The 18,043-nt window shown below is 37.6% G+C and overlaps 2 protein-coding genes across 3 annotated transcripts; both read left to right on the top strand.

Annotated features, from left to right (window-relative positions):
- Positions 1–2,532: 2,532 nt before the first annotated feature.
- On the top strand, positions 2,533–4,240 carry LOC132181420 (F-box/kelch-repeat protein At3g06240-like). Its single transcript, XM_059594628.2, has one exon. The coding sequence runs from the start codon at positions 2,693–2,695 to the stop codon at positions 3,950–3,952; it is 1,260 nt and encodes a 419-aa protein (XP_059450611.2). The 5' UTR covers positions 2,533–2,692; the 3' UTR covers positions 3,953–4,240.
- A 5,437-nt stretch (positions 4,241–9,677) lies between these two features.
- LOC132181071 (F-box/kelch-repeat protein At3g06240) lies at positions 9,678–15,106 on the top strand. Of its 2 annotated transcripts, XM_059594125.2 has the most exons (3): positions 9,678–9,947; positions 10,049–10,226; positions 13,548–15,106. In XM_059594125.2, the coding sequence occupies exon 3, from the start codon at positions 13,559–13,561 to the stop codon at positions 14,792–14,794; it is 1,236 nt and encodes a 411-aa protein (XP_059450108.2). In that variant the 5' UTR covers positions 9,678–9,947; positions 10,049–10,226; positions 13,548–13,558; the 3' UTR covers positions 14,795–15,106. The 2 variants fall into 2 exon arrangements, with proteins under 2 accessions (XP_059450108.2, XP_059450109.2); XM_059594126.2 differs by lacking the exon at positions 9,678–9,947 and having other exon boundaries at positions 9,960–10,226.
- Positions 15,107–18,043: the final 2,937 nt, after the last annotated feature.

An 18,043-nucleotide genomic window follows, 5' to 3' on the forward strand; every position in this document is an offset into this window, starting at 1 on the left:
TGTGAGTGATGTATTCTCTTGTTGTCTCTTGTAAAGCCTTAGTGGCTAGTAGGGGTGGGAGTTGGATAATTCGGTTATGAAAATGAGGTTTTCGCATTTTGCACCGCCATTGTCGGCAAAATCGAAATTTTCACCGACTTATTCTGCCAACTTTTTGTTCTGTTACCAAATTGCGATTGGTAATGTCAGTAAGCAACGAAATTGAAAATTGGCCAGTAAAGTCGGTTCGGTTAGAAAATGTTATTCCGCCTACCGAACCGAGTTTGTCGGAAATAGAAAAAGTCTATTGCCTACCGGCCATCGGTTAAGCGGTGTCGGTCAGTTCTCGGTCAGTAGGCAGTCGATAATCGGTAGACGGTTAATTTGCCTACCCATAGTGGCTAGGCCATTCGAGTGCTCCATGTAAAGACTTGGTGGATGAGTGTAAAGACTCTAGTCACCCCTTGTACATTCGTTGGATTTGAGCGTAAAGGTTGTGAGGTATTGCTTTTATGAAATAGTTGTTGTATCCTTGTGTTTGTGCTGTGCATTGTAATTTACCTAACCTTTGTTGGTGAGAAGGCTTCCTAGGCACTGCTGTGTGCTTTGCTTGGGGAGTTGAGGGCTGCCTAAACATTGCTTGGTGATTTGGTCTAGGGCCATCAAGTGTCTCGTTTGAAGGTGAAAAATCAAACCTGTGACACCTACTCCAATGATAGTAATCTCGTAGAAGTAAACTCTTTTGTTATGTAATAAGGAAATTGATATACCTTGTATCCATCTTGTTGGCCTGGAGCTAAAGAGAGCCATTTTGGTTGAGCAATTAGACTCAAACCGTAGATCCTAGATCCTCTTGGGCCAAGAGGATCAGCCAGCCAGTTGTTCAAAGAGCAAAAGGGGAAGCATGGAGGGGATAATTCTGCTACCTCATCCTAACTATTCCAATATTCTCAAAAAAAGAATTAGGCAATGCTTTTAACCTGCTAGTAGGCACGTAGCACTACATGTCGCCTAATAACGATTATAGAACGCAAGGATTTCAACGCCACTACCCTGCCACGACCGTTCCTTACTAGCAAATGACACTTGATAAAGGACGTACACTACTATAGGACATAAACCGATTGCCACGCTTGACCAAGGTCGTAGCCTATCAGCTGGCGACACCGGCTAGAACCATACAAGGGGAAGAAATACTCTACGTAAGTAAGGAATGACAACCACTCTAAGTGCACATTCTACACAGCTTATTGTTATTACATTTTCGTTTCCATCAAAGAAAATTTCTTACAAATGTAAGCATCGAAGGTGTTCCCACCAAAATTTTGGGCAAGTCTCAGACATTTTCGGTTTGGAATTGGTTGTGCGAAATTGTTAAAAAATTAGATGCATATGAAGTATTTGATGAAAGTTTTTATTTAAATGAGCAAATGAAGTATTTACATATTGTTCATCATGCAAACTTAAAAGAGTTATTGAGCAAAAATTTGTAAGACACAATTTTTTTATGGGTTGACGAAGACTTGGGAGCTATTTCTTATGTGGGATTAAGACTAATGACCCGATAATTAATGTATTTAGGGTTCTAATAGAAGTATGACACAAACATGCTATTTTTGTATCCATTTTGATAATAGGGCTGATTTTATATTCCCAAAACAGGACAGATTTTGTGTTTGTTTTAAAAATAGAATTGATTTTCTTTCTACTTTTATCAACCTTTCTTATTTGAGCTATGAGTTTTGTTATTTCATGCTCTAGGCTTTGATCTCTCAACAATTTTAGAGATTTTTCTTCTTTCTTTTCTTTTGTTCCAATCACCTTGGTAATATATGGAAGCAACAAAAGTTTTGTTTCTTTTAATGGGTATTATACGAGGATCAAGTTGGTGGACTATTTTTGTCGTTTTGTTTTGATGGTTTCCTTTTCTAGGAGCTTCTTGCACCATTTAGGCCAAGTGGCTAATTATCTTTATGGTATATATATATATATATATATATATATAAATGCAAGTGCCTTACTTTATGTCACATCCGATTGGAAAATTTGTTTAATTATGATTTTTTAAATTATTTGAAGACTTAATCACAACCACACAAAACTTTATAGATTAGCCTAAAACTTCGAATGTCTTTCAAAAATCAAAGGGCTATGTTACTCTATAATTTAGTAGTGAAATAGTGTGCATTTATATATATATTTTTTTAAAATTAAATAATTCAATATCTTCGTAGTCGGGTTTTTACAACAAAAAAACACTTCAGATCTAAATCTAGATCGAAATCTTAAAGTATATTGACTTTGTTGTCATTTGTCTCACAAATATATATCTTTTGAATGTCGCTTACGACATTAAATTTTTTTCCTATGAACCACTACAACCAGCATCGTTGGTAGCTTTTCTGCAATCTCCTTTTATCTTGAAGAACCCTCTATGAGGTTGTTGGTGTTTTGATTTAATCTGGTTTTAGTAACTTTGTTTTGTTTCGTTGGCTGTCATAATTATTTTACTCGTTATTAAAAAATAAATAAATAAACACCCATTTTCTCGTCTCTCTCTCTCTTTCTCTTTCTCTGTGAAGGCTAAATTAACAGTGCCAGTGAAAAACCGTTTTCTGTCTGGTGATTTCCTTCCTCCTATATTTTGGTTTAGGGCTTTACTGAAGCTTCGGCATCAGAATTCAGAAGCACTGCTTCGGCCAGACACTTGGAAATGCTAGACCATCTCCCAATCGAGGTGATCGTCGAAATCCTCTCGCGGCTGCCGGTGAAGTCGCTGGTCAGATTCATTTGCGTTTCCAAGACATGGTACTCTCTGATCTCCAGCCCCCACTTCATTGCCACCCACCTCAATCGCGCTATCTCCGATCCCCAATACCCACCTTACCTTCTCTTGGGCCACTACGACGACGAGATGCAGAGAGCGCGCTTCACTCTTCATTCTTCCGATGACCCATTCCCTCGAAAGCATATTTACAAACAGGTGAACTACAGCTTCGCAGCACTGAATCAACTTCTGTATTATCTCAGAGATGAAGTAGAACGGAAAGGGGGTTTCTTCGAATGCGCATCGGATTTCACAGAATTCCATCGCCCGCCGAAGAGCAGCGGCCGATTTTTCAGCATAGTGGGTTCGTCTAACGGCCTTCTTTGTCTGGCCGATGACGTTTCCGGTTGCGATAGCTGTGAGTATGTTCTATGGAATCCTTCTATTCAAAAGGCCATACGCCTTCCGAGCCCTGAATCTCATGGCCCGCATATGCATTCTCTGGGTTTTGGTTATGATCCAGCAGCCGATGATTACAAGCTGGTGAGACTTGCGTATCTTGAGGGCAAGACTCGTATTCGTTTCAACACGGTTCCACCTCTGGTTGAGATTTACACGCTTCGCACCGGCGCGTGGCGCTCGGTTGCCGCCCCCGGCCCTCCCTATGTGATTGGCGAGCGGTCCTTTTCGGCTTTGGTGAATGGGGCGGTCCACTGGCTCGCACACACTCCGCTGTGCCAGCATGCTTTTCGCAATGTAATCGTGTCGTTCAATGTGGGGGATGATGCTTTTGGTGAAATGGCTGTGCCTGAGGAATTACAAGGGTATCTCTTGAACATGGCTGTTACGGTGCTTGATGGGTCTCTTGCGCTTGTCCCTTGTAATCGAAGGTCAGGAGACGAGTGCCATTCCGTGTGGGTGATGAAGGAGTACGGAACAGCAGAATCTTGGACTAAGCTGTTTGATATTGACATTGAAGGAGGATTGGAGAGGGTGATTGGCTTTACCGAGAATGGTGAAGTTCTTCTAGTCACCAAGGATGGAAAGCTGGTTTCTTACGAACCTAGTAGCCAAGAAACAATGGATCTTCACATTCGAGGCCTAACGGAGTCGTTTTATTTGGATACTTATGTGGAGAGCATTGTTCTGCTGAATGTAGCAGATGGAGTCCTGGGACGGCAGGCGACTCAGTCTGGTGCTAATTAAGCACAAAGAATAGCAAGTAAAGGCGAGATACTTGATCCTAGTTTTACTTGGTATAATGCTGTGGATATATTATGCTGGAAGTACACTGTTTTTTTCTTTGTGATGCCACTTGTTACTCACTTTAGTTTGTTTTTGGTTCTGTGCAATGTTGTCTTGGGTTGGGTGAATTTTGACAGATGCTGCTTGGTTTTTTTAGCATAATTTGCATCAATCAATGTTTTGGATAGTAGGTAATTGTTGTACATAAAAGTGTTCAGAATGTTTGAATGATTGTTGGTTGCTCAAGTAGTTTTTGTTCTCTTGGGTGTGGTAATCCGCAATGGAGAATGACAGGAATCAAAACCTTAAATTGCGTTGGAACTTGGACGAAAATGAATGTGGTAAATCATGCTCAAATTATGTCAGGTGTGTCTATCCTCTGACCAAAAGGAAGTTCCACCACTAAAGTAAGTAACATGTACTATAATGTTCTTAGTATCCTTCTAATGGTTGATGCTGCTAATTGTTTGTTTAATGGGCGCAGAGTTGGGTTTTTTTGTTGTCGTTTGGGGGATGGGATGAAGGTGAGGCCAAGTTTGTTGCAGCACCAGGGAGGTTTACTCTGATTTTTCAGAATGTTTTATGGTTGATTTGATACTTGGGAGTTATCTTAGATTCGTAATTGTGTGAGTGCATGCTTATGGTCTATTTTCCAAGGGCCAGTACATGTTCAGGCTGAATTCTCAAAACCACGCTCGTTGAATGTCTTTGTACATTAGTAAAACAGAGTATGAAGTTTACTGTTAGTTGATGTAGTTTTTGTTTTTCAAAAAAAAAAAAATCATCTCATGCGGTGAAAGATAGTTGCATGATATACTTGAAAAGTATTACGGTCATGAGCTCTCAGTCCTTATCCTTATCTTTGATGATGTTGCTTCACAAATATTGATTTTGTAGGGTCCTTCCATTTATACTCTTTTACTTTTGATGGTATTTTGGAAAGAGTAATGCTACAAATGCTCTCACTCCCCCACTTCTACTTCTACACTCCTTAATATGGCTTTTAAAATCACTTTTGAAACAAAATTTAATAGTGATCTATCTCAAATCCAATGATAATTTTAAAAGTCATATCAGGAAGTGAGAGTGTGTGTAGCATTTCTCTTTAGAAAATTGAGTGTTTTGTTATGTTTCTGTTCTACATCTTCTGAAATTCAGAAATAGAGCATTATACAGTGCCACCATTAAAGAATCTATCACTCTAGAGATTTTTTATTTTTTTGTTACAATAACTTTTATGCAGCAAAAAGTCTAAGTGGATAAGTCTAGAATATTTTGATTGTCTTTTGTTCATTGTATTCTAATCTTGACATTATACAAGATTTTCTGATTCTGAATTATGGGAAGAGGCCTAAGCTTGGAAGATCTTAAATTGGTTTTAGACATATTTTATACACTGTCCATAAGGCATAAACTTTGGCATAAGCAAGAGCAAGCGTTTTGATAATAATCACCACAGACTTGGCTCCTTATAATTATATATTACAGTGACAATCTCTGTAAGGGTTTGATCTGTGTTTCAACAATGCAATTGTAATCTTTTTTTTTTTTTTTTTAATTTGCTTGCATTAATTTTTGTCTATGTTGCATAATAACATGGATTGAGGCAGAATTGTCCAATTTAGGGAGCTAAAGAGTGTAGAGGTTTGCTCTGATGGTACTCCAGTTGTTCAATCCTCCTTTACTAGATGAGTGTAAACATGCAATTGTGAAAAAAAAAAAAAAAAACTCTACAACTCACAACATATTTTTCCATCAGCAAAAGCAGTGATCCTGTTGTTAGTGAACTTTGAAAAGATCCAAAAGTTTAATTCTCCCATTTCAACCCAGTAACTGTTAAAATATCTTGTAGTATAGTTGCTTTTTGCCCTTTATTGGGTGATTGGAGCGTGCAAATGTAATAAATGTCAACTATGAAAACATCGTTTTCAATTAGCAACAGTTATTCTCATAATTGGTTGATTTGGATAGAGCAATGGTACACTTTTAACTTTTTTTTGGCTTATTGACACGTGTTAGCAAGTTATTAATTTTTTTTAAAAAAATTAATATTATTTAATCACATATTGATACGTGTTAATAAATTATAAAAAATTTATAATTATGACGTCTTTCATTTGGAAATCTTGGATATACTCTCCGTTCATGTTCCTCTTGGCTTATATTGAAGTAGGGAAGCATCTATTGAGATAACGGTACGGATCCTACTACCTAATTAATCTGATCATAGTTGATCTAGATGACATTTATGATGGTAAAGGAGTCACCTTTGAAGATAACATTTTTTATTCGTAGGAGAACGATTCTTTCAATTTCAAATGAAAATGAATTGACAATTTTGCCCCTCTTAAAATAAGGAACCGGCTTCTTTATTTAAAATTAAATGGAGAGAATCCTATTCCTTATTCGTACGGAACTTACTTCTGAAATGTTAGATTTTATTAAATAAATTAAAATTATTTATTTTTTGTGTATTTCAAATAGTTATGAAAGATTTTTTCTACCCAAAGTTTTAAGTGCATTGTTGTGGGCAGTTAAAACTTAAAAGCATGTTTCATTTGCATGCTTCTCTTAGTGAGTTTTTATTTTTTATTTTTTATTTTTATTTTTTTTATGTAAGTACAAGAGACCTACAAAATCAAACCAGAAGAGAATGGTGGATCTTTCTCACCGACAATAGGAACAAAGGGGGGAGGAGGAGGAGCAGATGGAATGCTGCCAGAAAACATTTTGGCTGTGATTCAATATGCCATATGATGGGCACAGAAGTTTGCACTTTTATTAATTTTCCTAGCTTCCCAAGTGAAAAAAGCTGGAATAGTGTTGAGAATGTGGAAAATGATATGAGAGATTCTCCAATCTTGAACGATACCTCTTTCCTTGGATTTTGAGTGAACTGATTTTTGTTCTCCTTTTTTGTGGGCTTCGTAATTAGCCACGCCCATGCATATCTCTTAAAAATAATTTCATAAACTCCAGGTTGATGAGCTTTCAGTATTCCGAAAGCTTGAAAATGGTGGGTTAAGTTACACACTGTGTGTCCCTTTTAGTATGCAACAATTCCATCTCACTGGCCCTCACCCCCTCCCAACAAACAAAAAAAATCATAGCTCCACCACTTGCGAGAGATAGTGAAGTAAATACCTTTATAAGAAATCCAATGATAAAAAGAGGGCTAGCTACTGCCCACATTAAGCGGGTGGAAAATAAATTTTGGGTGCTAATAAGGCGTACTTTCGCAAGTACGCATCAAAGCGATGAGTATTGAGGAGTCATAAATTATTTCGAAAAATCAAGTAAAATGAAGTATCTCGATCAACCGAATTAGATCGATATAAAAACTCGAAAGCCTCGGTCGAAGTTTGTTTGGCTGAACTAGTGCAATACAAAAAATTGAGAGCTGATTGAAGGGATTACGATGCTAATTAAGGTGGCTATTAAGTGGGATATGGCTGTTATGGTTCATGACCATTAGATTGAATCAATTTGGGCCATTGAGATGAATCCAAAACTACTATAAATAGACCTTTTAAGGGTGTTTTCAATTACTCTAGAAAGTGTTATTCTAGATCGAGTACCCTTTGGAATTTATTGAATCATAAGAACGGTTTTGTCTAATCATATTGTCACTTTAGAAAGGGGACAATACGTTATAAATAAATCATCATTGTGATCAAGCCTTGAAGTCCTTAAATTTGTTGCCTTCATATTTTTCCTTTCCCTATCATATTTCTTCTACAATTTTAGAATGTATTTTACATTATGGAGGCTATATGCCGTCGATTCAAGTGATGAATCAGAACTTTGTTCGTCTTGATTGCTTTGATGGTCAAAACTTCACTCGACGACGCTTTGGAGACAATTCTCGATCATGCTCCAAAAGAAAGTGTCGAACCGAAGGAAAAGCGAAGAAAGAAAAAAGAGGTTGATTTCTTGTGCAAAGGTCATATACTCAACTCGTTGTCAAATAAACGAAAGATACCCTTATTTATAGAATTAAAAGAAAACAAAGAAAGAAAAATTGAAAAACAAAAAACACAAACACACCCACTGTGACGCCGTCGTGGGTCTTGAACTGACCCATAGCCCCACTTTCGCACGTACGTATCAAATCTTCAAAGTCTCTCACTTTCGTGTATCGAACTTTCTCTTCGTTCCAAATACCCTCTACCATTAGACATTGGAGTTAAATCAAACAGTAGAATGAGTAAAAAACCTTTATACTCAAAAATTTTTTAAAATTTTAAATTTACCCTTATTTATAAATAAAAAATTGTTATTATAATTATTATATTAAAAAAAAAGTGACCCATCAGAGGGTCACAAGTTTTGATCCTCCAATTGGTCACTTGGTGACCCACGGCGGCTCACAAGTTGTGACCCTTCATGGGTCACCTTAATGACCCTGGTGGGTCACAAGTGACCCACCGGGATCTTTCAAACTATTAGAATGTAGTGTTGTTCTGATTCGTGAAAGTGTTTGGATAGAATACCGGTAAATCCACTGGTCAAGAGTTTTTTTTTTTAAATATTATTTTTTAATAAAAAAAATTAACAGAAAATCCTGACGGAACGAAACGAAAGTTCAATATACCAAAGTGAGAGACTTTGAAGATTGTGGGAATGTTTGGAAAATGTGCATAAGTTCAGGGGGGTAAGTGAAGTTTTTCTTAATTATAATAATACTTTTTTTTATTTATAATTAAGGGCAAATTTGGAATTTTTAAAAATTTTAGGAGTATAAATATCTTTTACTCATTTTGCCGTTTTATTTAGCTGCAATATTTAACGGTAGGGGGTATTTAGAACGAAACGAAAGTTTGAGAGTTTTTGAACAATGAGGATGTCTGCAAAAAAGGGGAAAGTTTGGGGGTAAGTGAAGTTTTCACGAATTCTTTTTAGTTTTTTCGTTATATTAATTAATTAGTTTATTTATTTTTAAAATTTTAAGTTAAAGATAAATTTTTATTTTTATAAAAGTTACATTTTAATAAGAGGTATTTTTCTTATTAGCCGTTTAAGTGAACGAAAAAATTCTAATGATAAGGGAGAGATTAAAAGGAGCTAAAATATTAAGGGTATTGCAAAAGTCAACATAAATATAACAAGTTTTAACCATTTAAAAGTTTAAACTATGCATGAAAATATAATAAAATTAGGTCCAATTTGGCCCAAAATGGATAGGACCAATAGCTCAAAACAAAATCGTGGCCTAGCCCAAACCAACATTACTGACCGTAACCGATGGTCAGTGACGGAACGAAACACGTTCGACTGAAGTAAGTGAAATTACTGACTTCTCCAACTTTGGCGGAGTTCAAATCCTTAATTGTACTAGCCGACTTCAAGACTAACCATAATTAGAGGGCTATTATGCATTTCAACATTTTTTTCTAAATTTTATTTTCTAAATGATTTGGACCACACTTTCATTTAAGAAAAAAAAAAATATATATATATATAAATCTATTTATTTATTGAATGGACCAGATTATTTGGAAAAAGGAATTTGAAAAAAAATGTTAGGATGTATAATATTATCCTAATTGTAGGTTTTGTTTTGTTCTATTCTTTTTAACGATAAAAAGAAAAATCAGTAGCTTGGGGATCAAGTTTGGTTCCCCATTGTTTAGAGGTGTCAATCCGGTCCAATTTTTCGGCTTTTGGCCAAAACCGAAAACCAAAATCGGGATACCCCGATTTTCGGTTTTGAGAAACCGGGACGGGAGCCAAGACTCCGGTTAGCAGGGTTCCCGGTTACCAGCTAGTTTCGGTTTTATTCGGTAATTTTTGGCACCCGTACCATTGTCGCGTGAATTTCCCCATAAGAGAACCCCTGCTTCCTTCTTCAGCGCACGAAGCACGCTGCCCCCTTCCCTGTTGTGCTGCGACGCCGAGAGAGAGAAAAGAGAGTGGGTGGAAGGCCGGCCGGTGGGGACTGGAATTTCTCTTCAAGGTAACTCTCTCTTGTTTTAATCTTCTCTTCGCGTCCTCCGTTGCAAGCCCGTTTTCAAGGGCGAGTTTGTATCATTCATTCACTCGCTCGCTCGGTTGAAGGTGGAGTTGGGGTCTCCGTCCAAATCCGCTATTTCCCTGGTGCACCTTCTGGTGGTGGTTCCTAAGCCTCGTGGCTTCTGGGTTCGCCATTGCTGCTGAGAGACGAAGAAGCATAGTAGAAGAAGAGAAAGACTTCAGCTTTGAATTCCGTCTATCTCTGTGCCTGCTCCACTACCAGGTCAATTTCTTTTGTAAACCTGATTTTCTTCTTTCGGAGTTGTTGTTTGTGTTCTTGTGTGTTGTTTGGTTTGTGGGTGTTTCTTCTCTTTGGGGTTTAGATGAGGTATTTTGTATCTGAAAATTTGAAAGGCAAGGGCTTTGCAAAGGTACCCATTTTGGGGTTTCTTGTAGAGTTTATATCTTTGGGCTGTCATCGTGTGCTCACTGTTTGGTTGCTGGGGAAATTGAGGGAAAGTGAACAAAATGAGAAATTGGGTTTTATGGTTTCTTTTCTTGTTCTGTTAAAAAGAATAGAGGAAAAAAAAAAGAAAAGAAAAAAGAAGAAGAAGCATGAATTACTCTCTGAAACTCGTTTTGTTGGTTTCTTTCCTTGGTTGTTGAATCATGGCGAGTATGTGATGAGTAATGCTAGTCCTCCTTAGAAAAAAAATCGATAATGATCCTCTTAAATTTAATTGTGATTTTAAAAACCACATCAGGAGGACACAAGAGGACAAGAGTCCTCCTTCTAGCGTTACTCGAGATGGTGATATGACTTTTGATCTATATTCGGTTCTGTATTTCTGAGCAATGTTTTGGATTCTAATATGTGGGGGAAATGTGAAGGAAAAATACACATATCTCCCCTCACGATTGTTCCATCAATTGTCTCAATGTCCCGTGTCACTAAGGCTAGCAAAAAGGCAATAATGACTGTAAAAATTGTCAATAAGACAAATATATACTTATAAATTCAAAAAAGTAAAAATTAAAATAAAAAATTAAAAAAACCAAGCTACCCCTTGGCCAAATAGGTGTGGCTCGCTTTTTTATTTATTTTTATTTTTAAGATTCTTTTTAGATAATTTTATGAATGAAATTTTTGTTATTTGGGTGACATTGACATTTTTTGGTAATTTAGGGGAGAGACATTGACACAATTGGTAGTTTGGAAGGATATCGGTGGTAGTTTGAGGGGAGTATGGGTACTTTTTCCTGCACGGGAGAATTACATTTTACTTACCTATCAAAAATGTGTACTTTTTCTGAAAGTGAAATATTAGGTCTAAGTTGTTTTGGATTCTAATATATGCAAATCTCAGCTTATGTGAGCATGGTAGTTTTTAGGAAAAATTACACTTTATGCCCCCCAAAGCTTGGTGTGTTTTTCAATTCGACCTCCAACGTTTTAATTTTTGCAATCCACTGCCCCAAAGCTCCAATTTTTTGCAATTTGGCCATTCCGTCAGTCAAAGCCATTTTGACTGACGGAACAGTGATCACGTGACTTGCACGTGATCATTGCGGGCCTTTTTGTATCCAAAATGCCCCCACCCACACCTTACCCTCAGCAAACGACGTCGTTTGGTGTTGTTCCTTCGCTAGAGTTCGTTGATGGGTCACTGCTCGGAAATTTGCCTTTACCTGCAACAAGATAGCGAGCCCAAACGACGGAATCTCCTCCTCTGCCTCCTTTGTCGTTCAAAGACAGTCCCCTTTAACGGTAAATTAATTCAAACTTTGAATGTCCTTTTCTACAACCAGAAACCAGAGCACAACTCATTTTCTAGACAATATAATAACAAAAGAGTCTCCCAACTGGGAAGAATGTCCAAAATCTAGTGCCTGGCCAGGATGTTTCTTCAAGAATAATCTTATTCATTTTGTTGACATTCCTCCTAAAGGGATCGCACAAGTCAATTTGTTACTTGTATGTTTTGTTTGTCGGCGACATACAGATCTTCAGGAAACCATGTTCTGCATTTGGATTGGTTAGGTCTAAGCCCAAAGACAGATGTTGGGAGATGAGAGCATTCCAGAAAGTTAACGCGTTGCCCCATACCTTGTCCTCTTCCATGTGCTTGCCCCACGCCTTGTTCTCTTCCCATAGACGAGCCAAATCTAAGCAAAGCCAACCAAGTTCGAAGCCAGATTTTGGGGATTCAACGAACTCCGGCAAAGGAAAAGCACCAAACTTTGATTAACGAAAACCGTGATTCTGTGAAACTTGTAAGAATTAGAAAGCACTAAACTTGAGCATGAGATATTTGAGAGAAATTTGTTAGAAACTTAGACCATTAATCGTGTTACTTGTTAGAGAGAGATAGAGAGGGAGGGAAATAGAGAGACAAACCTGAGAACTGAACGGAAAGTTGGAGCGGTGGAGATCGGAGCGGCGTGGGTCACGTGGGTTGGGCGTGCGTGTGTGATGGAAAGGCATGGGGGCATTTTGGGCACAAAAAGCCAGCAGTGATCACGTGTGGTGCACGTGATTATTGTTTCGTCAGTCAAAACGGCTTTGACTGACAGAATGGCTGAATTGCAAAAAATTGAAACTTTGGGGGGGTGGGGGTAGATTGCAAAAATTGAAACATTGGAGGTCGAATTGAAAAACACCCCAAACTTTGGGGGGGTAAAGTGTAATTTTCCCTAGTTTTTAGTGTAATTTTTTTATTCTTGCAGGAAAAAATTATTTGGAATCATTGTCTGGATTAAGAATATAATAATTTTAATGCCAAGATTCTTATTTGCGTAATAATGAGTTGTAATCTTTGCCCTGCATCTTACAAAATCTTCATTTGCTTTTCCTTTTTTTTTTTTTTTTTTTTTTTTTTTTTTTTCTTAATTTCCTCCGTGAACTAGGTTCTATGTCCTCCAGAGTGTTTCCTACTCTTACTGCTGTTCTATGGAGTTAGTTGTGCTTTTCGGGCAATGTGACACTTTAATTATAGTCTAATGCTTCTCTTAAAGTGCTTCTGGCATTTTATAGTCTCTTGTAGACTTTTTGAAATAATTGAAAATATGTGGAAGACATGTGGCGAAGTGTGGTAATTACTTGGGTAGTCATGTTCATTAGGTCATTACCATGCATATGAAATTTCGTTAACATAGTCTATACATGTTCATTAGGTCATTACCATATATATAGAATTTAAAATATTTTTCTACTGTGTTAAACAGATTGACTTTTAAAGGGACAGGTGTGTGATCATCTGTTTCTTGCTCTTGTACTTTTGCCAAGATCCTTCTCTTTGTATTTTTGCATCGACTGTTTTACTAGAAGCACTTTTGTAGAGGCTGGTTGCAGATTTCTGTTTAGATTTGCATGCTATAATGTTTAACAATATTTTCACAGTGTCTTTGAATATAGTGTTCTACACAAAATGAGAATCTTCGAGTTTCTGTGGATATATAACATCAACTATCTTTATGGGCACTAAAAAAGTTCAGCTTTGACTCTGTGTTTTGTGGCCTTCACCCCTTCTATATTTTGGTTCAGGAATTCATTTAACTTTTTCTGCTTGAGCTTACCTAACCCCACTGTCTTCAATTGCCACAGAAAGAAAGACAATGTCAGAATATCTCCCAAACGAGGCGATCATTGAAATCCTCTCAAGACTGCCTGTGAAGTCGCTCATGAGATTCAGGTGTGTTTGCAAGACATGGTACTCTCTCATCTCCAGCCCATACTTTGTCGCCACCCACCTCAATCATGCTCTTTCCAATCCCCACCTTCTCCTTCACCATTTAGACTACCAACTTAATAAAGAAAGATTCACTCTCCATTCTTTCGATGAGCCATTCCCTCGCAACCATTTCACCAAACACCTGGACTACAGCTCCCCTGCCATACATATCCTCCTGCTTTCTCTCGATCAAGAAATAGAAGAGAAAGGGGGTTTCTTCGCATATCCATCAGATTTCATAGAATTGCGTTGTTTACATCAGAGAGTCAACAGTTTCTTGTACGTAGTTGGATCATCTAATGGCCTACTTTGTCTTGCGGATGATGTTTTCGGTAACAAAGTTGGGTTATTTGTTCTCTGGAACCCTTCTATTCAAAAAGCTATATCCCTTCCGGAGCCTAATATTGGATTTAGATCTTACGGTTCATTTATCCATTCTCTTGGCTTTGGGTATGACCGCAAGACCGATGATTACAAATTGGTGAGACTTGTGTATCTTGAAGGCACTACTAATATTCGTTTCAATGATGTTCCACCTCTAGTTGAGATTTATACACTCCGAACCGGCGCATGGCGCTCTGTTGAGGCCCCTGGTCCTCCCTATGTCATCGAGATGTGGTCCTCATCAGTTTTCTTGAATGGGGCAGTACACTGGCCAGCACACACTCCACGACAACAAGGTGCGTTTCATAATGTGATCGTGTTGTTTGATATGGAGGATGAGGCCTTTCTTGAAGTGGCTATGCCTAAGAGCTTGCAAGGAGCGGAACACTTGAACGTTACTGTGGCGACAGTTGATGGGTTGCTTGCGCTTGTCCCCTTTAATGAAAGTGGCAATGAGGAGTTTCACTCCGTGTGGGTGATGAAAGAGTATGGAGTAGCAGAATCTTGGACGAAGTTGTTTGATATTGACATTGGGGAACGATTGGAGAGGGTGATAGGCGTTACAAAGAATGGTGAAGTTCTACTGACCAAGGCTGGAAAGTTGTTTTCTTATGGACCCAGTAGCCAACAAACTTTGGATCTTCACATTTGTGGCCAAACAGACTCGTTTTCTTTGGATACCTATGTGGAGAGCCTTGTTCTACTGAATATAACAGATGGAGTTCTGGAAAACTAGGTGACTCAGTCTGGTTCTACTAAGCACAAGGTTAAAGGAGAGGTAGATAGATGATACATGACAAGTCTTAGAGGTTACTTTGTCATATGACTCTGGATGTTATGCTAAAAATACATTTATTTCTTTCCCATGCTCATTTTTACAAGGTGTTACTTTTTTCTTTTGTTTTGGTTCTGAGCTTTGTTGTGTTTGGGGGGATGAATTTTTTCAAATGCTGCTGGGTCTGTTGAGCATAATTTGTGTAAAATCCAAGTTTCGAATGATTGATAGGTAATCATGCTACAAAGAAAAATCTTCCTCATTTAAGATCAAGTATCCTGGATGTATTAATGATGATTGTTGGTTGCTCAAATATCCTGGTTAATTTCGAATGCATGAACACGTTTTCGAAGTTTTATATCCCTCTTTCCCATTGTGTTTCCTCATTTAAGGTCATCCTCAGGCATCCTGTCTTTCACTGCCTTAAATTTGAGTTCTTGTCACCATATGAAAGTGATTTTGGTTCATTGTTTTCTGCTATCATTTATAGTAAATATTGCAAGTCCATAATTCAAGTACATCTGGCTTGCTTCCCCCAGGCAGATAGAGAATGATATATTTTCATTATCATGCCAAAACCAGCAGATTGGTATAAAGTCGAGAGATCATTGGTGGGCCTTGAAGGGTATAAGAAACATAGAGAACATCAAATCATTTGAATGTGCTGTACACTTCTGCGCCTTTAGGGAAAAAAAACCAACTGAGAGAAGCATTTTTATTCTCCCTCATGAGAGAAGCATTTGTGTCTCCCCCATGGAAGTGCTTGCATTTTTGTGATGAAGATAATTTCATGAATATGCTAGAAAATATTAGTCCTTATCCTTGATGTTTCTTCCAAATATATGGATTTTCTGTGGTATGTTTCTGTTGTGCATTTCTGAAACTCAAAAGCAGTAGCGTTATAGAGTGGGTGTTTCCATTAAAGTATCTACTACTCCAGTTACTTTTTCCTCTTTTATTATGTGATTGTAGTATGCAAATGCGCAAAATGTATTTGTCTATCAGTAACGAACTGTGAACAGATGTTAGTTAGGATTGTGAAACTATGTATTCCTAGGCAAACAGCTTTATATCACTGAAGCCTTGATTTCCTTGTTATTATACATTTGTGCATGCATTTTCCCGTGTCTTTTGCAAGAGGCTTGACTGATTTGGTTTCAAGTCCCCCTCTACTACAAGTCCAGGTATTATAAGTCAAATCAATTGAGAGTCGTTTGCCATGTTCTGCAGAATATAGCAGATGGAGTTTTGGGAAGGCAGATGAGTTCGTCTGGTGGTAGTAATGGCACTAAGAATAGCAAGCAAAGGCGAGATATGCAATGCTGGTTTTACTTGTTTGCAGTTCTTCAATTAGTGTGCTTAAGATAATTCTGATATTGACCTCCATATCCCTTTATATGCACCCCTGCAAAATGCTTATCAAATTGCTGGTCCAAACCATCTGGTTTACAAAAATGAAGAAAGAGTACAGCAATGTGCATGGTTACAGTTTGTTAGGGGGGGGGGGGGGGGGGGGGGGGGGGGGGGAGAGAAGAGTTGGAGTCAAACTCAGTTGGTGTTGTCAGAATCTTGTATCCATAGGCGGCCGACCACCCTGTTGCGCCATTTGGTCATGCAATGGCACTGTCACATCTGGAAGTGAGGAGGGAGTAAAGGAGGGACTGTAGCATTACTCATTAGAACGGAATTTGTCTGATTCTTTTAGAATGTTATTGCTTTTCATTTTAGAAGGAGATGTTAAAAGTTATAGCAATGATTAATGAGGATTGTCTAATTCTTCAGTAAGTTGTATTGTGTTTTTTTAATAAATGAGAAGAACAAGGTACACCAAGACATTAAAAAAACAAAACACAAATACAAATGCCAAAAAAGAAACTTCTATTTTCACTGCAATCCAACCACACCCTTGGTGGAACTCCTTGTGAGTGGAGTCGTCAATTGGAAAAGCCGTTAGTAAAGCTGGTGGTTGTAGTTGCTCATGATGAAACATGTGGGTTCCAAAAAATGATACTTATTTTAACTTAACTCTTGTCCAACTTTTAAGAGGTAGATGTATAACAATGGAGGAGATATCTTCAAGGGAGGTGATGCAGGAAAAAAAATCAAGAATAAATTTTTTTAGGGCTTAGATTCAAATATGAAATTTCTCGTGCACCAAAAAATCTCCACATAAGAGAGCTAGAGGAGCTGTGATGAAAGTGATATGTTGTAAGAGATCAAAAGGGATGGCAGAGCATGTAGTCCACTTGCGGGGGTGAGACCGGTGGATGGTGGAGTGGAGGTCGGTGAAGGAGGAGGGGCACGGGGGGTGGTGAAAGTGGAAGGATTGTAGTGGATCTAACCTCTAATAACCCAAACAAAAGAAAATTTAGAGAAAAGAAAAAGAACATAATAACAAAGAGGAGACTTTCTTCACAAATTATTTTGGTTCTCAACTATCCTCCCCATTTGTTGTGCTCAACAATCTGTAGTACTTTTACTTTCAACACTGGAGTAGAAAATGGCGTCTTTGGGTATGCGGCTATTTTGCATTTTCTCAAGATGAGAAACAGAAGCACTACCGTGAAGAGTTCTAAAATAAACATCGGTTCTCAATGGTTTATAGGAAACAAGTGAGAAGATGGGTACTTTCTTTTTACTGTTAATGAATTTTCAAAATTAATACGGATATATATTTATTTTGTGGTTTGGGAATATTTTAAATGGAAGGTATTAAAAAATATTTAAATAAGGAAAGTCTCACAAGGGAAAAATAGAAAATCTAGTTGGCATTTATATACTTTAAGCATTTGCTTTAAAGCAATGCTTAGGTTTATGCACTTCTGCATATATTCAGAAATGTTAAAAATTATTATCTCAACTATCTTTGAACCATCTCTCTATAGTGAATGGGTGAATTTACCATTGAATTTTTGTAGGACCCACATGAGTCCACAAATCAATGGTGGATTAATTAAATTTGCAAAAAAAAAAAAGGTTGAGAAAATGATGTGTAGAATATCTCATAATCTAATCTAACAGTTTGAATTAAGTGTCCTTTAATTTCGTTTGTGTAAAACGCAATTAAACAACAGGAGATTTATGGGCTCTATTGTTAATGTTAGTTCTTGTGTTGGCTTAATTCAGTTCCAAAATGTAGAGACTACTGTTTATGGTCTCAAACATTGATATAGAATATTCAAAATCCAATCTCCACTGTTCATAATGTAG

Source organism: Corylus avellana, chromosome 5, assembly GCF_965113065.1.
Source record: "Corylus avellana chromosome 5, dhCorAvel1.hap1.2, whole genome shotgun sequence".
NCBI classification, from domain to species: Eukaryota; Viridiplantae; Streptophyta; class Magnoliopsida; order Fagales; family Betulaceae; genus Corylus; species Corylus avellana.